This window comes from Marmota flaviventris, chromosome 5 (assembly GCF_047511675.1).
Source record: "Marmota flaviventris isolate mMarFla1 chromosome 5, mMarFla1.hap1, whole genome shotgun sequence".
NCBI classification, from domain to species: Eukaryota; Metazoa; Chordata; class Mammalia; order Rodentia; family Sciuridae; genus Marmota; species Marmota flaviventris.
This window is the reverse complement of record NC_092502.1, coordinates 119,902,380-119,927,309: the sequence shown is the minus strand read 5'-3', so window position 1 is coordinate 119,927,309 and position 24,930 is coordinate 119,902,380. Positions and strand designations below refer to the sequence as shown.

General features: G+C 36.6%; 1 protein-coding gene across 4 annotated transcripts in view; it reads right to left on the bottom strand.

The window, feature by feature from the left end:
* Nucleotides 1–24,930, bottom strand: part of Pde4d (phosphodiesterase 4D) — a 1,072,337-nt gene that overhangs the window by 155,234 nt on the left and 892,173 nt on the right. For all 4 annotated transcript variants that reach the window (XM_071612584.1, XM_071612590.1, XM_071612585.1 and 1 more), the window contains 2 exons: nucleotides 23,496–23,569; nucleotides 18,232–18,281 (listed from right to left, as the gene is read on the bottom strand). In XM_071612584.1, the coding sequence (XP_071468685.1) occupies nucleotides 18,232–18,281; nucleotides 23,496–23,569 (124 nt within the window). The remainder of the gene's footprint in view (nucleotides 1–18,231; nucleotides 18,282–23,495; nucleotides 23,570–24,930) is intronic.

Here is a 24,930-nt window from a genome sequence, read left to right as displayed (position 1 = left end):
TATTTTTATTTTCCTGACACCCAGAACACAAGACTAAACATGTTTTCATGGATTGGTTGATGATAAATCAATATTAATGTTATTAGCTCTAAAAGTGTACAATCAGCTTATCTAGAGATTTAATTATCTAAGGATTTATACTTCTGGAAACCAGTAAGGAGATGAAGAGAATTCAGAAGAGCCAAGCAAGTGCATTTAAAATGTATTCACTATGTGCCTTCAGGGTCCTACAGCTCTATTTCAGAGATGGATTGGCCCCAAATTTTGCTTTTATTTTGAATTAATTAGCTTTCATTTTATGCTCACAGCAATGATTTGGCAATATAGTTGTCCAAGAAGAAAACAGCATTAAGTCAGAAAAGACAACGATAAGGCTGGGCCAAGTGACCACTGGACAATATTGATTAAATGTTCCCACCAAATTCATGCCTTACCAAGACGATGCTAGTAGGAGGTGGGCTTTATAAGGTGTCTAAGCCATAGTGTCCTTGGGAATGGAATGAGGCACCTCTCACAGAGCTTGCAGAGGGAGTTTTTCTCTCTCCCTTCCCCTTGCTTCTATGTGAGAATGTAGCAAGAGGCCCTCATGTAATCAAGATCATGTGCCTTGATCTTGGACATCCCAGCCTACAGAATTTTGGGAAAATAACTTTCTGTTCTTTATAAATTACCCGGTATGTGGTATTGTATTATGGTCACACAAAAGGGAACAAGACAATATGGGAGGGTCAGATGAGAACTTAAAGTACAACAAGATTTAGGGAACTTTACAAAATTTTTATTTTATTTTTTTAAGTTTTACAGTGATGGGGATCAAACCTAGGGCCTTGCCCACCATAGGCAAGTGGAAACCAGTAAGTAGGTGGAGAGAATCCAGAAGAGTCAAGCCTGGTGCTGTTTACTATTGGGACAAAAAGATCCTTCATAGATCATTATTAGTTCCTAAGCACATCTGTAAATGACAGAAAAGTAGAGAAGCAGATGTTCATAATGATGACCAGAGCCACCAAAAATGATTTTTATTCCACTTGATGTGCTCTTTCAAGAGGTTAAGAATAAGCCTTTCAAACATTTTCTTCCCAAATGGTTAAAATGATTATAAGTCTTAGTTTTCTAGAATATTCAATATATGAGAAACTTTTCCTAAGAGAAATGTAGGTAATCTACTGTAGGTACTGAGAAAAACCAGTTTAAAATTTTACATTGAAATCCATTTATCCATTTACACACGCACACACACACACATGCACTATTATAAGGTATCATATATTGTCAGAAGCACTTTACATCCATTCAGCAAAGTCAGACAACAATTAGTAAAGCCTACACATTTGTTCTTTTATCTTTTGAAGCCTTCTCTTTCTTTTATCCCTACTATTTAGATGTTTTGCTAGTGTAGCGCCTTTATTACACCATATGCTTGGACATTGCTATTATCCTAACTTGTCTCTGACCCTCTAATATTTTTTTTTTCCTTTCACTGTCTGGAATTTTTAAAAGTCCCCAGGTGATTCTAATGAACAGACAAGTTTATGAACCACTACCCTAAGTGCTTAGCGCACCATTCATTTGACCCTTAATTATACCCTAGCATAGAACTAACTCCTTTAATAGCAGGCATCCTGGGTCTGTGATTCTGAGCTTAGCTGCTCCTAAAAAGTAGTTGCTTTTTAATAAAATATTCACTGTTAGTGAAAAGTACAGTCCCCTTCATTTCTATTTCCCTTCCATTGACTTAACAACTACTTTGGAGCCCTTAACGCACAATCTTCCAGAAGACCTTCTGTGCCGGCTTTGGCTCTCCAGCAGACATGTGCTTTTCTCAGGTGCCAACTGATGCTTACGCACAAACAGAGATGGTGGGTGGGGGTGGCTTTCTTCGTTTTCCTTTTTCTTTTCGGGTACCACCTAAGGGGATCTGTCACATGTCTACCTTTCTTTGAAGGTCTGACTTGAAAGCAGATTGGGCTATATTTTGTACAAAGGCATTTTAAACATGCAGGTGTGACTGCCCAAAATAACAACAATACTTTGAACTTTAACAGAACCTTTCATCCAATGATATCAAAACATTGCAGCTTATTAAAGCCTTAGGAAGCTGGTGGACAAAATATCCAATTGATATATTAGTGGAGATTTTCTGCATTAACTGGGTTGGTGAGTTTTTTTTTTTTTTTTTTTTTTCAAGTGGCTAAACAATGAGAAATATAAGCAGACAAAACTCCATGATTTGTGTGGACCCTATCATCAACTCATAATATTTAATTTTAAAAACTTCCAGAAAAAATAATCCTCATCCTTTTTAATTTTTGCTGAGTTTCAGAGTTAACAGTTCCTACATACTTATTTGTGTCCTTCACCTGGTAATTCTTCTCCCTACTTAGTCTGAGGAAGCATTGGCTCTACGTTGTGTTATAAAGTTCATTGTGTTATAAAGTTCATTTACCTGTTCACAAAGAACTCTAATCTAATTGACTTTTAAATGAACAATACATCATACAAAAACGTTGAATTCTTCTGAGGTTATGAGCGTTCGAACCTCTAGCTTTGTATTATATTTATTACTAATTTAATCACTTTATGTTTTTCTACTTTTGGCTTCTTTGACTCTTTCTCTTTATGTATAATTGCTGGGAGCTCAAGATAATCAAGATTCAAAGTAGGAAATGGGATGCATTCCTGTTTCCTCTTATTTAAAATTTGTTGTAAAGTAAATAGTTATGGGCAAAATGTGTGAGGAATGTTTATCAGACTATGTTTTTTTTTTCTTTGTCCTAGTATATTAGCTTTTTGAAAAAATCTTGCTTCATTTCCATGGTTTCTTTGATGTCTTGTTTTGAGCAGCTCTGGACTTTTCTGTGGCTATCCATTTACATCATTTTAAAAAATGGTACATAAATGAAACTCAAACAAAATGAACAATACTTTCACATTGTTTCAAAATCAAACATATTCCTAAGGAATCTGATTTGTGGCAGATGGAGAACAAAACCTTCCAGAGGGAGGGCTGTTAAATGAGTCTTAATTGCTTGCACATGAAAATATAATGACTAAGATTGTGTGCACAATTAGGAATTTAAACATGTAGGAAAGAACTGGCCACAGAAACAGGCAGACATTTTGTGCACGCATAGCTAGTTTCTTATGAACACAGAGAGTAAGGAACAAGTTAATAAAGTAAAATAACTTTGAGAGAAATGCAGCTTTTTACTCCATTGTTACTTATGTTGAGCTTCTCGTTCTAAAGGTAATCCATTTCCCTCTAAAATTCACTAGAGGAAGTGTCATAGTGTATTCAAGAATACATATTCAAGAATTGGGTTTTTTATTTTTTAATTTCTACCATGTGCCAGATGCTAGGCTTGTTGCTTATCCTTCTCATTTAATCCTTACATGGCTTTCCAAGATAGGTCTGCTATTATCTTCAGTATTTAGGTAAGAAATAAAGGCTCAGAGAAAATTTCCCCAGTGTCAAATGGCTAATAATGGCACAGCTAGGATTCTCTGTATTGATTTAATGAAGCAAAAACCTATCCTCTTACAATGTCTACCTTCTTACCTGGGAAAAGACATATACTTAAAAAAATGAATCCCAAAGATGGCCACACTTTCAGTTTTGCATTAATAATGTCTTCTTTGTGTTGGGTGATATGGTGTAATGAGGTTGGTGGAGAGGCCAGATTTAACCAGGTCAGGGAACATCTCTGTAGCTATTGAAGATGTGCTAAGGAAGGCATGGTTGGTCCCTGGTGAGGCAAATTGCTAGGCTTAGGGTATATGATATCTGAACTGGAATAGGGGCTGGGATGATGGACTTAGGCCAGTACCTGCTACAGGATCAGTGGCCTCCAAGGTTTGGACAGAATGTGGGGTGGTGAGTATGTTGGTTGAGAAGAAGCATCCAGCAGATCTGCACCAGAGTGGCTCTACAGGAATCAGCTGTGGGATCCATGAAGTTCTACCTGACTGATTCTGCCAGGATGTGTGACACTCATCCTAGCTCCTCAGAACATGGTTTTGGGCTTTCCTGATCACAATGACACTAACTTTACAAGTGGGTAAGTTGTGCAGTATTCTACAGTGAGCTTCCGTTGATCTTGAAGGATTTAATTCCATCTCCTCCCACAGAGTAAGATGCTTTTTTGAGGTGACCTCAACTTCTCCTTCTGATACTTCTCTTTGCTGGGATGGAGGTGGAACTGGTGCTAAGGTACTTTTAATAAATGCCAGTGTGTGCCTATTTGTGTCTAAAAGTTCATATAATGGACCTTCAAAGGAATTTAGAAATCCAACTCATTCTAGAGTCCACTCACACATTATTCTCAGAAAACTGAGAGGACTGAAAATACTCTAATTCTATATTATTCTGTATCCCTAAAAGTAAAACCAATTAATGAGTGACTCAATCAATGATAGTCCATCTAGATTACTATTAAGCAAAGATAATAAGAATGCAAATTATTCCTTGTTTTGGTTCCTACACTTGAGAGTAAGCCAGAAGTCACAGGTCATGGTCCCCTGTAGAGAACTAAAGCATAAAGAAGACATCAATAATTTTTTTTTAAAAAAGTTAGTCAAATAACTTTTGTACTGGGCTCCGAGGCATACATTAATAAATAGGTGACATCCCATATCCCTAAGAAATTGAGTATTATAAAGAACAGTTTAGTGAGAAATAAATAACCAAAATAAATTGTGCATTCAAGCCAAGCCTCTTATCCCACTGTTATTAATATGCATTTTTTGGAGGATCAGCATATCTTTCCCCTGAGAGTATCATGATTTCCTTTAGGAAGTTACTTAATGTCTTCATTGGATAATCTTAACAACCACAGAGCTAACAATGACCAAGTGCTTACTATGTGCCATGCTTCTTGCTTCATTTTTCATAAATATTATCTCTACATCAGTAATTATTGTTATGTCTACTTAAAAACTGAGGAACTTGAGGCCCCGGAAGGTCAAATGAATTGTTGAGGAGAAACATCTATAAGCAGCAGAATTAGAATATGAATCCACAAATCTGACCCCAAAACTCAGGCTCTTATTACCACATTATTCTATAGTCTGGTGGAAGTGAAGCCAGATGCCCTGTTAATCTTCTAGCCAAGGATCAAGACCAAACTAGACCAATTTGATCCCTTCTTTGCAGTTTCATTATTAAAGAAGAACAATAGAGAATCTAAGAACAGTTGCAGGGACCTCACTATCTTGCACTTGCCACAGGATTTTCCCCCATGATTTTTGGCTTTTTAGCACTGTCAAAATATATCAACTCCTTCAAACTTTATCCTTCAGTTCCCCACAAATTCCAGGAAATGAAGAATTCTTCTAAGATATTTTTTTCACTAAATTGTTTTTTGTGTAAGTTAGTAGAGCTGCTTCTTGTCTTACAACCAAGGGTTCATTGTTGATACACAATTCTCTGAAGGGAGGTGATAAGCCAGCCAAAAGGAAAATTGTATAGAATCCTCAAAGAATAAAATGCTAAAGCCTTGGTTCAGAAAATAATTCAATAGATTCACTGAGAAATAATGGCATAACAAGATGCCAGGTCAATTTCCACTGTTGTCCTCTCTCTGGAAACCTTGAGGACTCTTAGGCCCTCCTAAGCCAGTGACCTCAGTCAACACAGCCTTCTCCTTTACATCCACCACTGTGAAGGGGTTCCAGTAAATGGCACCTGGTGGAAAGAGATCTCCCAGAGATGACCACACTGATTAGAATACAGACAAAGCCAACTGCATCAAAGTGACCCTTGGGAAAACTTGTGGATATGCTTTTTTCATATGTTTCCATGACTAAAGAATTTAGGACTTCCTATCGTGGAATTATCTTCAGAGTCCAAGTTCTACTTTCAACACTTCAATCTTTTCTTACCCAGTGGGAGTGGCTTCAGTTCTAGACTTAGCCTCATCTAGGTTAGGTTGGTGATATGTCTGGTGAACAGGGATAGTAATCATATTGGAAATACTATTTCTAGTTAAAAGTAAAATTTTAAAAAAATTAGTTGTTGATGGGACTTTATTTTATTCATTCATTTATATGCATTGCTGAGAATTGAACGCACAAGTGAGGCAAGCACTCTTCCACTGAGTCACAATGTCTGCCTGCAAAAGTAAAGTTTATAAGTAAACCGGTTAGATTTTTTTTTTTCTTGGAGAGCTTGTAAAATGTCACTAAAGCAATCCCCAAATGTGTTCAGCAATGGCAGCAATACTCAAACAAAGTGGATAGTTTCCAAAGATGACTACTTTGAGGATCAACAATAACTAAGTAACATAATCCTACTGATAGTTTATGATGATTTCCCACATACTTTTTGGTAAGCCCTAATATCTACCATTTATCAGACCCTGCCAAATTTGTCAACATGAATTAGCTGATGTAATCCCTTAAAATTAGTAAAATATTATTCACTCCACTTCAACAAAAAAGATTCAAGATGTGCGAGTAACTTGTCCAAGGTTACACACAAAGTGGGTGAGTGACAGTCAGCTAGGAAACAATGTCTGTCCAGATTTTCAGAATTCTGATACCTACCCTTCCTCTTCTGCTTAGGGTTTGACCTTTAAAAGGAACAAACATACCATAACTATCAAGATTTGGAATTTTTTCAAAATAGAATGAAGAAAGGAAGGAAGGAAACCAAGCCTAGCACAGTCAAAGCATGGTCATTGACATCAGAGGTATCTTACAGACCTTACCTGTTCCTCAGGTCTGAAGCCTAAGTTCCATGACCAGTCCTTTTTTCCACCTTGACTCTTTTGGAAACATTTCTTCTTTTACTGTTCTTGCTTTTCCTTCTAATGCTGCTAAAGTTCTCCTAAGACCTTGTAGTGGTTCCCCAGGTCCCTTCTTCTCTCTAAGCTAAATAACATTGTGGGTAGCTTCTTGTGTCTCTAGAAAAAAGAATTCACCCTGTCTCAATTTGTCCTCCCTCTCTTCCTTCCTCCCCTCCTTACTTTATTCATGTAATCATTCACTTATAAACTCCCTATTCTTTAGTTAAAGCTCTTTGTCATTCATTTGAGCTCATTTTACCATTTTAAGTTTCAGAAATCTCTAGGATAATGGTACTTTCTAATGCTCAGAAGTGCTTTATACCTGATTGGATCTTCTGAGCCTAAGTACAATCCTTCACCCATGACGGGTGAATGAATAAAAGGACTCATAGAAATGGAGATTTCCATGTGGACGAAATTTAGTGTGTAATATGCAAACATCCAAAATATGTCCAGAAAACCACTGTCATACCCCTCATCTGTTTTGCCAGGCATGTTAGAAATACTTCTATAAGGCCAACAGTACTGCAGTAAGAACCATAAAAGAGAAGGTGAAATACTGGATACTTAGACATCAGAAATATCTGTAGAAAGAGCGTTTGAGGGATAGAGAGTCGGGAATTCTATGCCTGGAAATGGTAGCCAAGAAGGCAGTGGATGGCAAGACCCTGAGCATGCCTTCCCACAAGGAGAACATGAGATCCCCATAGGACAGAGCCATGTGCAAACAAAGGCTGGTACTAATGAGTGGTCCTAGAGCTAGGTGAGCAGCAAAGCTCAAACTTGGCTTATCCCCAGTACTGAAATTCTTCATCTGCCTCACTTCTCACACAGACGGAACCCTGGCTGGTTGATACTCTGGCCCTGAGCACTCAGGTCACAACAGATGAATCATGAAGAGAACAGCAGAGACTGATGAGTGCCTGAAGGACTCTATGCCCTAGGCAGGAGTCCTTCACTTCACTAATAGAACTGATTTCTTAGGGGTTCCCAAAGGGATTCTCTGCATCAATAGATCTTTTCCCTCTCTAAGTCCTACCCTCCATCCATATATGTTCAGCAAAAGATGGCATAGATTTATTCTCTACTCTCAAAACAAAAAAGAAAATAAAGAAAGGGAAAAGGAAAGAAGCAGGGTTGGGGAGGTGGGGAAGGTCCAACATCCCCAGGGAGTAACTTTTTTATGGGGCGGTAGATACAACAGCTTGCAAAGTTTTGGTGTCTATGTCAATAAATTTAGGGGGAGAAATTACTTAACGTTCTGTGAGTCAAGCTTAATCTACACTTAGTACTTCATTAGCTATATTTCTTTGATCAAGTTATTTTACTTCTCTAACCTATTTTCTCGTCTATAACGCAGGAATAGTACAGTGTTTATCTCTTCTGATTACTGTATTTTTTAAAAATATGGCATGTCTACAGTGTTTAGTTCATACCAAATGTCAGTAAATGTTAGTTTTTGTTAGTATTAGTAATATATTCAACTGATTTTTAAAGCACTTTTGAGATAATAAAAGAAAGCATACCATGAGTGAACTCTATTTCTTTGCAGAGATAGGTAATTCAGTGTAACATTTAAACAGTAAAATTTGGGAAATTAGCCCCAAAGGAATTTTCAGTTGGCCCACCACAGTCTTGTATTTCTGACTATGCCTAGAATAGTTTCTAGGCTCATACGGGTAGGAAGCACTTAGTGGATAAAGGGAGTGACTGAAGAATGCTGCTTTTGTTGTTTATTTTCCTTTTTTTTTTTTTCAGGCGACTTGATACTGTGTTTGCAAAGACAAAAAAGAATACAGTTACCAAACATAACATTTCCCTAAATCACTCCTACCCCCATTCACAAACGTGGACACGAGGCTCCATTTTCTTCTAGGAGTGGAGCAGTGCTCTAATTAAAATCTTGTATACATTTTGAGAGATAATAGAGATGATGACCCTGATGATGACGACCGTGATGACGGGGGTGCCAGATAATAAGATCACCTTGTATTTCTTTCTACCAGTTGCCGGAGCACTTGTCATCCATTATCTCATGTATCCTAGACTGTGCCGTTTGTTAGGTGGGGGCGTGGGTGTCACTATATGCGTTTTTCAGGGAGGCAGAAATTTTCCAACAAATTACTGGCAACTCAAAGACAACAAACACTGTGCACAGACAGCATTCTCACCTGCTGCACTCAATATCTTTTATTCTCCCAAATGTGGCCCATCCCATTTTCCACCTGGCATCACTGGTTAATAATCCAGATTCTGAATCTTATCTCAAGAATTCTGTTCTGCAATGTTTGGGAACCAGTCTTTCTGTGTTGGTTTTTAAATATCCCTTGGGGATTCCTTGGATCAGGCAGGTTTGAGAAGTTTTGCCCTTTCTAAAACTCAGGGAAATAAGGAAGGGATACTGGGCAGAGTGGACTTTGGTGGTGACATTTAGATTCTCTGAAAACATGGTAGCTTTTCTGACCAGTTGGAGCATAACAGAAGGGTCCTGCCATAGACTCAATAATCAGTAGAGTGCTGCTCTATCCAAGAAATATTATTTGGAAATATAGTTCATGCTCAATTCTGGCACCTTAATATTGAAATATGATTAGACAATTTCTCAGCAGAACCTCTTTTAGGTCATAAGAGGTTGATAACTGAATCCTGAAAAATACTTAAATATCATTCACCAGATTCTGTGCAAAAGAGTACTATCTGCCCTTGCCAATCACTAATCAACATCTAAACCTGTCTTAAATTGAATCCAATGTCCATAATATATTTCTTAAAATGAAAACCTTTTTCTATATTATTAAATATTTTTCATAAATAAATCATTTTTAGAATAAGATTTTTAATACCTAAATAGAATTCTGATATTATTTAACATTTGGGTTGTTTTAAATATTTTATGTATATTCATGATACTGTGATTGACATCTGTATATATGATCTCACTATTTACTTCTTCCTCATTCTCCAATCTGATCAACTCCTAACTAGTTTTAATTGTTTCTCAGAAAAGAGTTGTGAATCTATACCCTCACCTCTCTTTTGATGCTACCACCCCAGGTTAGAGACATATTACAATGCCTATGCTATTTCCAGATGTGGTCACTCTAAAAGGCTTATTTGTTTCTCTGCTTAAAATTAATTGATGGGGCTGGATGTATACCCCCTTAGTAAAGTGCTTGCCTAACCTGTATAAGGCCTTGGATTTGAACCCCAGGATCATATAAATAAATATATAAATAAATAGTATTAATAGATGATTTTCCATTGCCCATAAAAGGAAGTCCACTATTCTTGGTATAGGACTCCAATGAGATTGCTTTAATCTAATTTTGGAGGCTTATCTTTAGTTGCTTCTATATACTTTTAACTCCATTTGTCCTTTTTTGTTCCCAATAGCCTGATCATGCTTCCACATCTCACTCTTATTGGTTCTGCTTCGAGGTAATCTTTACCTTACCACATGAAGAATACCATATTCTTAGAAGTTTAGCAGAGAGCTCTTCCTAGGTAGAACCATTCACCTTGCCTTCAAATACATATTATTTGAAGAAACTTCAATCATGATATTAGCAAGTATTAATTATTTATAATTCCTTCTCCCCTAGATTGTGAATCCTTTAAAGCCAGAGTCACTTTCACTCCAACACACCTAATTTGTTACATACCTTATATAAGGTGCTTATAAAACATCTTTTGACCAGATGGATAATGTCAGTAATAATAAAGTTACATTAATAATGATAACTAATATTTTATGAATATATTCTGGGTACCAAGCATTATGTCAAGCACTGACTTAGAATTTACTGGTGATAAAAACAAAACTTAGTGAATGTAAGTAAATCAACCAAAATTACACAGGTGGTCATAGGACAGCTGAATTCAACTTAAATGGCTGGACTAAATGTTTTTGCTGTGATAACAAAACAAACATTTAGTAACATTCATTTATTTCAACTAAAGTTATAAGAAAGTATCCAAACCAGATATTTAAGCAATTGAGATAGACTTATTTTCCCCATAATTACGCCATATCACTTGTTTTCACTACTCTTAACACATTATAAAACTTTCATCAATTCCCAGTCAAAAAGTCACTTGTCAGATCTGGTCTTTTTCTATACTAATAGGTATAACTTTACTTATCAAAATAAAAGCAGAGAAAGGCAAAACAAGTTATAAAATAAGTTGTGTTAGTAAGAAAGAAAATAGACATTTACTGATCCAAGAGATAATAGGTTTAACTAATAAATAGTCACACACTATGCATTTAAGCAACTATGCATTTTTTTCCTCCAGAAAAGTCTTTTCCATGTGGAATTTTTATAAAAGTAAAATTTAATTTAAAATTTTGGAATATCTGACAGTCATTAGTTGTATTAAGTATGAAAGTAAAACAAGTAAGACTCCAAACAAGTCAATTTATAATCAGGCACAGCTACAATCTTGATTTTTTAAAATTAAAGTTATTAAACATGATACATCATCAGCATTTTTCAAGTGCATCCTAACAAATCTTACTGAGCACTCATTCGTCACAGTTTTTAAAGCATTGTCACAATCTTTGCTCTTACTAAAGGAGAAATAAAAAGGACTGCAGGAAGGGAGCGGGGGTTAGCGGGGATGGGAGTCGGAAAGACAGTAGAATGAGTTGGACATAACTTTCCTATGTTCCTATATGAATACATGATCAGTGTAACTCCACATCATAAAGAAGAATGGGAAATTAGACTCCATGTTAGCATGATATGTTAAAATACACTCTATTGTCAGTATAACTAAAAAGAATACAAAACTTAAAAAAGGATTACAGGAGGCAGCCAGTGCCTGTGAGTGGCTGAAAAGGAGATGGGCTACGTGGCCTTCTGTCCTTACATACTGACTTAACAGGGTTAGTGTCTTCTCAGGACTTGTGCATCTCTCACACATAGGTCCCGTCTTCCTTCTTTATGTGGCTTTTGCTCCAAACTATAATCTCAGATACAGGTAAACATATATATTTTTATTTTGTATATGATGTATTATGTTATATATAGTGTTTGTTACAGATACAAAGACTTACAGGCAGATCTAAATAAGTGTTAGCATCATTACTGTCACCATGACATACTTAGTTTCTTTTCTTTAAGCTCAAAGTATTAAATGATTAGTTCAGATAATAAGAAAATAACTATTCCAGTTGAATGTCTTTGTTGTGTTTTTCACCTCTTATTCAGTCTTAGAAATTATTTGTGTTTTAGATCAATAACAAACACAGTTACATTTCTTCTCGTGTTTTAACTGACTAGTATTTGGATAGTTTTCTTTTTAATACTCTGCTTTACAGATTGACAAAAATTCTATTGTAATAAACTCAGTTTTTTAATAGAGCCATGAGTTTTCAGGGTTAAAAAATATGAAGTGGAACAGAAACTTAATGCATACTCTTTTCCTGACTGAAACTACTTTTGTGGTGTTTTATGCTCCTCATGGCATTGTGTGTCGCCCTCTACAGTAGAGGAAAAGCAATTGCACTAATTATATTGCCTGAGTATAAGAACTTGTATTTCTCCAAAGTCCGAAGTCCAAAGCCTTAGGCTACCCATTTTTCTGCCTCTAGGATAATCAGTGAATGTAATTAAAATAACTCTAACCATAAACACATATCCAATGAGAAATTGGGACAATATTTTTTCTAATTTTCAAGTCCATGTACAAAAAACAAATGCTACATCTATTACTCAGAAATTAATATTTTTTAATATTTCTTTTACTTTCCTGAAAAACATAATTCTAAGAGTCTGATAAGTTATTTTATTTTATAAGGATGTAAGAAGGGGAAATGGAACCATATATTTATTTTCAGAGCGCCACCAAGTAGATTTTTGACTCACTAGATTTCAGTCTTCACATCTTCCAAAGAAAGAAATTTAAATAGCTTTTCTCTGAGTTACATTCCTGCATGAAAATATCCAAATTAAAGATGATTAAATACAGAGGATTAAAATATGGAAATTCAGAAACATACTGAAAGTAATACTGTGAAGACATGACAAGGTTTTATGAGATAGTTGCAGAATTCTTTTCTTACTGTCATTTAAAAATGAAATGCTTGCTGCTGGGCATAGTGGCTAATGTCGGCAATTCCAGTGACTCTGAAGGCTGAGGCAGGAAGATCTAAAGTTCAAAACCAGACTCAGCAATTTTGCACCCTGTCTTAAATTTATTTAAAAAAAAAAAAAAACAGTAAAAAGGACTGGGGCTATAGCTTAGTGGTAAAGTACTAAAATGCCCCTAGGTTCAGTCCCCAGTTCCACCCTCCAAAACAAAACCCCAAACAAATGATCAAAAGGACGGACCTTGTGCCACTTAACAAGACCTTACTCCAAAAACAGTGTGTCCTCATCCCCATATAGGCATGGCTGGGGCATCTCTGACTCTCTGCTGCCCTCTCATGTTTCAACAGTCTTTATCTCTGGCAGGTACTGCCTGCTGAAGACCAATACAGGTGAGGCTTTCTCTAAGTAACTGAGGGATTACTGCAAAGGTCCAGTCATTACTGTGCAAAAGTAAAGTCATTAATGAAATATGCCAGAAAAGCCAATGAACTTTAATTGACCTCTGCTACTTCCACTCTTCTGTTTTTGAATTACCTTAAAGAACAAAAAGCATCAAACATGGGGCAGGATTGTAGAAAGAAATGCTTATAGTACCCACCACCTGGTGAACTTTCTAAAACTTTCTCTTGAACTCTTGCAACCACCCTGAGAACTAAGTACATACAACTCCATTCTTCAAACTGTAAAATAAAGTGAAAGAGAGAGACAGGTTTCACATCAGGATTTGAATGCCACACATCAGCTTTTTGTTATATCACACTAAAGAATGAAATAGCTCTTGGGCTGGGATTGTGGCTCAGTGGTAGAGTGCTTGCCTAGCATGTGTGAGGCACTGGGTTCAATTCTCAGCACTGCATATAAATAAACAAATAAAATAAAGATCCATCAACAACTAATAAAATTTTTTTTTTAAAACAGATCTTCAGTAGTAAATCTTTTGTTTTTTAAATACTATTTTAGAAGCCCTATTTTAAAGAATTATTAGGTCACTTTAGATCTATGTAATTACCTCTCATAAGTAAAAATAAAAACTGGCAGGTATCTGACATGTTTTAACTCTAATGGTATGAAGTAGAACTTCTCTGTGTTTAATATTTATCAAAGTAACAACAACAAAAACCTGACCCTGGCATGATGGCACACACCTGAAATCCCAGCGATTTGAAAAGATGAGGCAGGTGGATCACAAGTTGGAGTCCAACCTCAGCAATTTAGTGGAGCCCTAAGCAACTTAGCAAGATCTTGTCTCAAATTAAAAAAAAATAAAAATAAAAAGGACTGGGGATGACATTCAGTGGTGAAGTGCTCCTGGGTTCAATCCCCAGTACCAATAAATAATCAAACTTGAAGTGGGTAAAAAGGTATTATATGTTCTATGGGACTAATTTTCAGGAAATATTATATGACATAGAAGTTCTTAATTATTTTTTACAGTTAAAGAATTGGTTTATGGAAGAGTTATAGTGAATTATTTTTTCCTTCAAAAAAAACTAGCTCTCAAAAGTAAGTTTTTAGACTCTGAAGAATAATCTTATCATCTCAATAAAAAATGCACTAACATCTATGACAGTGATGAGGGGAAAGGACACAAAATTAGGACAATAGGAGGTATCATTTGGACAGGTCCAAAGCAAGTGTGTCCCTGTGGGCCATTTTGGGGGATCCACACACATTACTCTTATGATTCTGCATCCTTGTCTTTCTCTCACTCTTCCCTTTTCTTTTTAATTTCTGTCCTGTTCCTTTCACTGTCCCTCATGATGGACCGAATGTGTATGGGCACCTCAAATTCACATTGACATCCTAATCCCCAACATGGTAATAGTTGAAGGTAGGGCTTTGGGGAGATAATCAGGTCATGAGTGTGGAATTAGCACCCTTTTAAAGGAACCTACCAGCTTGCCCCCTTTCGACCCTGTGAGGATATAATAAGAAAGACAGGTCTGCAACCTGTCCTTCCCTAGAACTCAAACACATTGACAAGTTGATCTCAGCCTCTAACGCCATAAGAAATAAATTTATGTAGTTTATAAATTTATGAGGATAATCTCTGGTACTTTTTATAGAGTCTGAACTGATACCCCTAGTTCTATGTACAGAGTAGGTCAGAGAAACCAAAACAACAAAACAAAATTTGCCAAGATGTATTGAGTGCTGACACTGTTGGGCACCATGCTACGTAAAAGCAAACACATTAATTCATGGCACCTACCAATGGTGATCTTACTGCATAAAGTGGGATCACTATTTTATAGATGGAGAAACCAAGGCAGAGAAAGGTATGCAACCTGCTCAGGGCCATACAGCTGTCATGATAGAGAACAATTTGAGTTCTGGACAGGCAGCTCACAATTTTAATCACATCTCTGTAGATCTATGAAGGACTCCTGCAGGGGAGCCTTGAACTTGTTCAATATAGCCCTTTGGGCTAGTGAAGAAATGAACTTAGACAACCGTGTTCCTCCAGATTTGCAGCAAAATTTCAAAGATGGCTGCCTTGATCTGTTAGGTTGCCTTGCTGACTTAAAAAAAAAAAAACAAACAAACAAAAACCACTTTTCTCATCTCCTCAGTACTACTACAGAGATATAGTGAGCTTCTAACAGGAGGGAATAAGCCTGGAGGGAAGAAACACATAAGTACTACCTTTTCTTATCTGAAGTCTAACTAGTGTCAAAGACTCAACCACCGTTACTATTATTGTTTAGGTTTTAAGGACTCACTTTTTCAGAATGGGATGACAGACAGGAACTTTTCACTGCTCTTGCCATCATCCCCTCACACTCCAGACCCTCTTCCCACCTTGGTTTGCAATATTTGGACAAGAAAAAAGACTTCCTTTCACTAGCCAGGCAATTTCCTGTTGGGCTTTGTGAGGAGCCCAGCTGCCAAGCAGTTAATGACAGCTAATTGCTCTTCCTTCCTACATGGGAAGTTTCTGTAGTCCTCAGGTCAGGAGTTATTGGGTACAAATGAGGTCCCATTAGCCTTAATTGCCCAATTCCAGTGTCTCTTAGTTCCCTCTCCAGGGTTTCATTCAATATTATGTAAAAGTTTCTGGGAGCTTCTATGGGGTTTCTCACCTATGTGTAAGATCATGTCTGTGGTCTCTGAGTGCAGCTGGTCATCTGCCAAGGTGGCTGGCAGCTGCTCTGACCACTGAACACCCAAACATCTTGTGCAGGACACAAAGGAGTTCTAAAGCTGTTCTTCTGGGAAGATGCTGCCCCATCTGTGAGGCAAGCTCATATGCAATCTCAAACTAAAACAAACACACAAATGCCAAGAGACCAAAATAGCACACAATGTACTCAAACCAAAATGTCAGTCTTGCTTACTGCAAAAGTGGGTGGGGGGAAGGTAGCTCCTGTTCACAGGGGTACCTGTAATTCCTGGAGTAGGGCTGGAGACCAGGTTCAATGTGGTTTTTGTTCCTAAAATAACTTATTCTGGTATTTAGAAATCCTTTACTGTTGATCTCTTGGTCAATGTCAAGAAAAAAATTGGTAAACCATATGTATACTATGAAATGAATATATATACTATGAAATGACAATGGAAAGTCATTACCAACAAGATTTGTAAAGTGAAACAAGGAAAAAAGAACAAAAAATGTAATAGTCATTGAAATACAAGTGCTATTTGGTAGACTTTCAGATAAGAAGATAACATTAACTACTGTTTCAGAATCAACTCTGATGTGGTGACTACAAAGGCAACCAGTTGACTGGACATGACAAAGTTAAATTTCGAGCAATGTGTATTCACTAAAAATTTAATAAGAAGCTCCTTATTAAGGGTTGGGGTTCTAAGAAGACACTTGAATCAAGATGAAGTATTGGTCTAGTTTGGAGAGTATGTTAATTTTCTTTTGGTAATAATTTTAGAAATCATAGGTTTTCTTTTCCAGGCAATTATTTCAATGAATCAATTGGGGTTTTGAGAAATGATTAAATGAGGTTCAATTTGGTTTCAGCTTCAGCAAAATGAGATCATTCATTCTGTTTTTGGTTCAGTTCAGGTCAAGTCTCCTGGTTAAATCAGACCAATAGGCATTGGGATAATATATTTTTATGCCTTTTCTTTCCCTCATCCTTTCTTCTACTTGTCTTTCCCAAACATTTGTGGACCTGAGAAACTAATGTGACTCCATTTTTAAAAAATAAATAAATAATAGCAGCTTCTACCTCAAGGCCTGTCCTAAGGAAGGGGGCCTGACCCTTGTCCTTGGAAAAACCCACAGAGCACTCCTAAGCACATACCCACCCGGCTGAGTTGTTTGTCTGTAAATAACAGGAGAGGTCTGAGGCACCAGGTGTCCCTGACTCAGTTGGGCTAGGTGAGGACCCATGGCAACCCCCTAGCAACCACCAATCAGCATGAGACAGGGAAAATACCTGGAATGCCAGATGAACCCCCAGTAGTTTATGGTGGTTGATAACATGTTGGGAAACCATGTAGTTTAGCACATACACCCCTCGTGGCCTAAACCAATCAGTTCAAAGGAATCCCCCTCTTGTACTAGCCAATCACCCCTACCCAACTTGTTCCCACCGGTGAATGTGCTAATCAATGCTAAGAGTTGTTGTTTTTGATTTTCCCGTGATATGGAATGATTTGCTGTGTGATGTTGTGACACATAGAGTATCCCCCCAAATCCTATAAAATCTCACTGAACAAAGGACCGGGACTCACTCCCTGGGACGGCTGCGCCGGGATTGGTTGTGAATCCAGGTTCCAGCTTGCAATAAAGACTCTTATGTGCTTGCATCAGATTCGGCTCCTGGAGGTCTACTGGGGTCTCACGAATCTGGCATAACAGACCCTTTTCTCATCACACTGAACTTTTCTGTATTGTGTAATAACATGTTCTCTCCCCTCACAAGTTGTATTTATACTCAGCAACCTGAGTTCCCATAAGAACTACTGGAATAGTAATATGTTCCTTCCAGCACAAAACACATATTTCTCTTATTTATACTTTTACTTTCATTAAACTAAACTACCATATATGAAGATGAAGCAGATAACCAAGCCTGGAACAAAAATGTTAGATATTCTGAGGGTAACTCTGTCTCCTGCAACACAAATGCCTAGAACAAAGCTGAACTGAGTTCCAATATAAAGTCAAGTGGTTAAGAATGGGGCACATTAGAACAGGTTTTCCAAGGAATAGCTTAAATGGAAAAATTGTAAGATCAATGATAGTGAGGATAACATAAAGAAGAAAAAATTTATTTCTTTGACATTTTAGAATTGGAGTATAGAATCAGCATTAATGTGATGCTGACTATTGAAAGATACAGATTCTTCCTGGACACAAGGAGAATAAGTCCGCAGATCTCTCTTACCTGTTATGGTGGCTTTGTTGATGGATGGTTGGTTGCACATTGGTGATCTTCTGACAAAGAAAGAAAAATACAAAGCAGTAAGTATGTGGTCCTTGTTGATTTGAGTACGTGCTGAGTCATTTTAGATATGAAATTTTAATTTTAAGGATTATTTTTAAGTTAGGAGATGCAAATGAAGATTTCCTTCAGTCAATTCTTGGGGACCCTTTTACTATATCTCAGATCATACGTATCAAATTTTTAAAAAAGTTAAGTCTCATGGTGATAGACATTGGGGAAGATTATGATGTTCATGTCACAGGAACATGATAAAAGTGGAAATTCTTATTAATTGACTATATTCAATTAAGCTAGGGCTTACAGAGCTAACACAGACTTTCTGAATTTAGAAAAGTAGTCAAATTATCACTGTTTTCCTTAAAACCGTGCTAAGAATCTTTGATTTTGACATACAGCCTCATAATTGCTCATACATTATCAGAAGTGCATGGTTCTTTCTAAAGTATCTTAGAGAAGGTATTTAAATTTTTTTTCCTATTTTCTTACATTGAGAAACATTTCTGATACATGTGTTAGAGAGGTATATTGACAAGTTGTATAAACATATGCTATAGAGATTTTAGAAATATTGTAAACCTAAGGTATTAAATAGATTCCATCTAGTATTCTTTCCTATTTTTTTTAACAGATGTTTGCCAGGTTCCACAAGATGATTATAAATACCCTGAGGTAAAAAAACAAAAACAAAAACAAACAAACAAAAATATATATATATATGTATGTGTGTAATATATAATGATTAACTCATATTCCCTTCAAAGCCCAGCACACGTGTGCGCGCGTGCGCACACACACACACACACACACACATACACACAACCTCAACAATTTTACAGATATCCCTAAATGTATCTATTTTTAAAATGTTTTTAAAGATGGCAACAAGTTAAAAGCTATCAATTATATATATCAACAAATTAAAAGCTTTCAATGTATCTGGTATTAAATCAGTGCTCAATAAATTATGTTGAAAAGAATATCATTTATGGATTATCCAAAGTTTTTTGGAATATAACTTTATAAAATCGTTACTTATAATTGATAGCTTTTAACTTGTTGCCATCTTTAAAAACACTTTAAAAATAGATACATTAAGGGATATCTGTAAAATAGTTGAGGCTGTGTGTGTGTGTGTGTGTGTGTGTATTTCTTCTAGTGGCTACACTTAATAAGCACTTAGTGTCTGTCACAGGCTATACTAAGTGAGCACTTTAAATGAATTATCTCACTTAAACCTGACAAAAAGCCTCAAGGCTGGTAGAATCATTGTTCTCATTTTACCAAAAACAAATCTTTGGGAAGTTGAAAATCTGTTCCAAGCCAGCAGAGATTTGAGGTAATGTGAAGCTAGGGCTGTACTCTACTCTTTGTCTTAGCTTGGGATGCTTTTGTGGAAGCCCGATGGATAACCACACAGATGTGCAGTTGGCAGCAGACTCTCTAATGCTGAAGATGATGACTATCCTAGCAAGTCTGGGGGGATGCTTACAGAAAGCACTTTGGTGTTTTGTAAATTCTCGCTCGTTCTATTCAGCATCTGGCTCTGGGTCATTGCTCTTAAGTTTATTGGTGTCAGCTTGGGATTGAATTTTTGGGTTTGATTGAAAATACACCATGATTCACTTCTGACTTATTTTAGTTTTTTTTTAATTATGAAAAATAAAAGTCGGGGCTGGGATATAGCTCAGTGGTAGAACACTTGCTTAGCATGTGTAAGGCTCTGGGTTGATCCACAGAACCAAAGAAGTGAGAGAAAGAGAAGAAATTAAAAATATAAATTTGAACTTGATAAATGCTTCATTTAAAAAAGGTCAATGTTTTAAACTGCTGCTTTGAAATAGCTCTGTTTTCTATACTAGTAGTTACCTTCTTGCTGAGAGTTTATTATTCAGATGAGTTTGGGGATATTCAGGATGATATAGTTATAGACTAGAGTTTATTCAAATGACTTAAATATTGATGTCTGAGAATGCTTTTTAGTCCTTGCTCTGTGAAAATTTTGAAAACATTGACTTTTTGTCTGGGAAAATACAAATAAACATTTATCCTTTTCTATAGTTTTGGAAAACCAAATGGTTGACTTGCTACTAATTCTCATTTTATCAATCCTACCACTGACACTTGGGAACTTGACATCTTGATAAGTAACAAGCAGAAAATATTAATCACTGAATTCATGGTAACTTGACAGATTATTTTTAAAAAGAATGAGCCACAATTTATTCTTGGAATAAAAAAAAGTCTAAAGGGCACAAAAGAGCAAGAAGATCACAAGAAACCATTAGTGGGCTAACACCAGAGCTCTTGGATGAGTTCTTCCTAGACACCTACCCTAAAGCAAATTAAAAAAAAAAAAAAAGTTCTTAGATGAGTTCTTCCTAGACTCCTTTCCTAAAGCAAATAAAAAGGTAGTCTGTGAAAGGCAGCACAGGTCTTCTTCAAATTCCAACAGTGAGCTTGGAAACATTCTAGTGGCACAGGGAGTGCAGGGCAATTGAATCCTGATTCTTTCAGAGTCATCATGCCATGTACCAGTGACATCCTCTTTGCTAATACCAAGCACAACAGAGTCCAGCTGTGTTGAGATTGAATTCTACTATTCCGACACCCCAGGAAGCTGATTTGGTTTGAATTAATAAAGGAGGTACAAATCTGCATTGACCAAAAAGGAGACCATGCACTGGCTTTCACTTACAGTCTACCAGATGATATTGTAATTCAATGTCTCCATGGGCATTGCATAGTTAGTCAAAGCAGGTGTAAGTTCAGGTGTTAGCTATGATTTTCTCACTCCCTCCTTTCCATTTTAATATATTATGTGCCTGTAAATCAGTTGAGAACCTCTGCCTTGTATAGAATGGGCCGGAGGACATTTCTTTGGAGATAGAAGGACCAGTGTGATACCTTCACACCTGTTTGATTAAGTGTCTGTTATATTAAATGCTTGCACTCAGGTGACCACATCCAAAGGAAATTTACAGGGCATTAGTTTCTTGTTTGCCTTTTAGAGACAAGACCTAGATTTCTTACTGAAATTTGAGACTGCAAGTTTAGTGGCAACCAATAATTTCATTTTTCCTTCAGAGCTAAGAATTTCTAGAAGGTTATGTTTGTACCCATAACCTACTGACTAGCAAAGGCCTCAGGGCTATTGAGGTCAGCCTGATGTTTTACAACTGGCCATGTTGTATAGACAACACAACTGGAGATAAATGGTTTCTTCATGGCACACCCTCAGGCTTTAAATGCTGAACGGCCACTTTACACTTTCAGTCAACAAGCATTTGCAGAGATTTAGAAATGAGGTGTCCCCCAAACATTCATGTGTGAGAAAATGCAAATGAGGTGAAATGAGAGTTGTAACCTAATTAGTAATTTAAACCACTGAAATGGATTAACTGGGTGGTAACTGAAGGCAGGTAGGATGTGGCTAGCAAAGACTGGTCACTGGGAGTGTGCCTTTGGGGTTTATATTTTGTCTCTGGTAAATGGAGCTCTTTGGCTCTCTCTGCTTCCTGTTGGACATGTTCTGAGCTGCTTTCTTCCTCCACACCCTTTTACCATGATGTTCTGCCTCATCTTGGGCCCAGAGCTATGTGGTCAGCCATCTGTGGACTGAGACCTCTAAAACCATCAGTGAGCCCCAAATAAGTTTCCCCTCTTCCATAGTTTGTGTCAGGTATTTTGGTCATAGCAATGAAAAATCTGACTAAAACAGAGGAATTATTTTGTGTTCTGATAGGCACTGGGAGTGTGAACCAGCCACACCCCTGCTCTTGGGGAACTGACATTGCTGAGGATCAACCAATTGATCAGGCAAGTAGGGCACAGGGAGAAATGTGCTTGAATAACAGGATGCAACCAGACGGAGTAGGAAAGACATGCCAGCCAGCTAGGGCTGGTCACTGTGTGTCTGTATCTGGCAGTGTGAGGGACAGTGCCCCTAAAGCAATTATATTTAAGCTGTGATGAGAAGAATGAATCAGTTAGCCAAGTGGAAAAGAAGAAGGAGAAGGTAAATGTTCAAGTTGAGGGAAAGACAATCGGCCCAGGGTTCTAGGTTCCATCTCAATTATTTGTGTTGTGGCACTTTTGCTATTTTTTTTTTTTTTAGAAAAGCTTTCTCTATCACAGGAAGTACTTGCATAATAGCTTCTAGTGAATCAGGGAAATGCGGATTGTAGAGGTAAATTATGTTATTATGGAGTGGAAAAGTTCAGTTTTTTCATGTTCTTTAAGAAGTAGTAACTAGTATAAAATATTATAGACTCAGATATACCATAATCCCTAATAAATTTCTACTCACTGTCCTCTTAATATTGATTTGATTTTTTTGTTTTGCTTTGGAAAATTCTTCCAGGCTGATAATCTTAACACTTTATTATAAATAATACTTTAAAAAATAACAGATATTAGAATAATATTTTATCAGTTTCTCATTTAATTTTGCAAAATTTACTTCCTTCTTTTCGATTTTTTAGATTTATCAAGGTCCTCCAATTTAAAAAAAAATTTGTAGTTGTAGATAGACAGAAAATCTCTATTTTATTTGTTTTTTATTTTTATGTGGTGCTGAGGATCGAACCCAGTGCCTCATACATGCTAGGCAAGCACTCTATCACTGAGCTACAGCCCCAGCTCCAAAATCCCCCAATTTTAAATCATTTTCCATTTCAAGTTTCCCTCCCTCAAACACTTCTATTGTTATTACATCAATCTCAATTTTATTAATTGCCTCATGAATGCTGCTGCTCAGAGAGTCAATCACAGCAGGAGAATCAAAGATCTTTGTTGAGATCTGGTGTTTTTCCAGTTAATTGTTGTCTTAGAATTAACAGTATGACTTTGAGATATCATTAAGGCGTGATGAGATTATTTGCCTGTGGCTAATTTATGAAATAAGCCAAAACTATAAAGTTACTTTGAGTATAAATAACTGGCCAGAAGACAAATCACGCCAGGTAATTTCTGACAGAATCACCGTATTGATTTGTCATACTGTTTCATCCCTGATGTTAGAATCACCACCACTCTGTATTTATAGTGAATTAGCAGGGTATCATCTGATGTCTTGTTAATGTCCATGGTTAGATAGCATGGCAGTGACTCAGAGAAATTTAATATTTTGTCTTGAGTTCAATTCAAATTGAGATGACATTCTTTAAAAGCTCAGCAAAAAAAAAGGGGAATAAAGAATAACTTACTTGCTAGGCGCTCGATCTTGCAAATTAGTTAATGCAGCAAAATTGTTTCGTACAGTTCGCAGGCTGGCTAAGACCTACAACAAAAAGAAATTCTTGAGATGTCTTAAACTGGGGTCATCTTAAATGCAATTAAGAATGGTTTGTTAAGAGGAAATCTGATAATGCTTAAAACTTAATTTCATATACCACTAAAGAATCTACTAGCACTTAGCAAAGCTTGTATGCATCCATATGAAATCCACAGAGATCACACTTTCAAAATTTTCCAGAAATCCCTTTTCATTATCTACAAATGTGGTCACAGCAGCAGCAGTCTCCATAGCATTCCTGTATTCCCAAGTCACTAACATAATATCCCAAGCAACATGTGTGTTGCATTTTATGCATATATGAAATAGTGTAATATAAAATACTAATGAAGCTTACTTTAAGGATAAAAATAAAAATTATTCCAAAATTCTTTTTAAGAATTTACCAAGAGGGTTGGGGTTGTGGCTCGGTGGTAGAGTGCTTGCCTAGAATGTATGAGGCACTGGTTTCGATCCTCAACACTATATAAAAGTAAATAAATTAAATAAAGGCATTGTGTCCATCTACAACTAAACAAAAGAAGAAGAAAGAAAGAAAGAAAGAAAGAAAGAAAGAAAGAAAGAAAGAAAGAAAAAAGAATTAACCAAGAGTTCCATAACTTGCAGTCAGTAAGCTAAGTAAATCTTAGATCGCTTTTCAGCTTTGCCATATGTCTGTACCAGCTAGTGCACAGATGGTCTTTTCCTTGGTTAAGACTGTGAATGACAAGAAGTCCCCAAGAAAGTATTTCTCACATAAAATGCAACTGCTCTCTCTATATCTATCTATCTATCTATCTATCTATCTATCTATATATATATATATAGAGAGAGAGAGAGTGTATATATATATATATATATACATATATACACACACACATACATACATACACACACTTCCTGGAACACAGAAAATACTCAATAAAATGGCATCGTATGAATGAATACCTAGATGAAATATATCTACACATATGACAAGGCAGGAAAACGATGCCACCACCTCTGATAGCCCCCTTTCCTAATTCCAGTCGGGACTAGAAGGTGGCCAAGGAATGGATGTGAGCTTAGGAGAGAAAAGTTGCACGAATCTACTGCCCCTGGCTTTTTCCTAGAATGGGCTCATTTCCTCAGGGTGGATCCTAAATTAGGTGGAATTATAGGTGTTCTGGATGTGAACCAGAATGCTAAATTTATCTGAAATGTGTCTTGGTAAGTACTAGGGTATTGCACAACAAACCAGGCTGCCTGAATCTGTTAAGTATTAAATGTGTGAACCTGAACAAGTTATGTAAGCCTCTCTATACCTCAGTTTCCTTAAATACAAACTGTAACTGATATTTACCTCACAGGATTGGAGTGTGAATTAG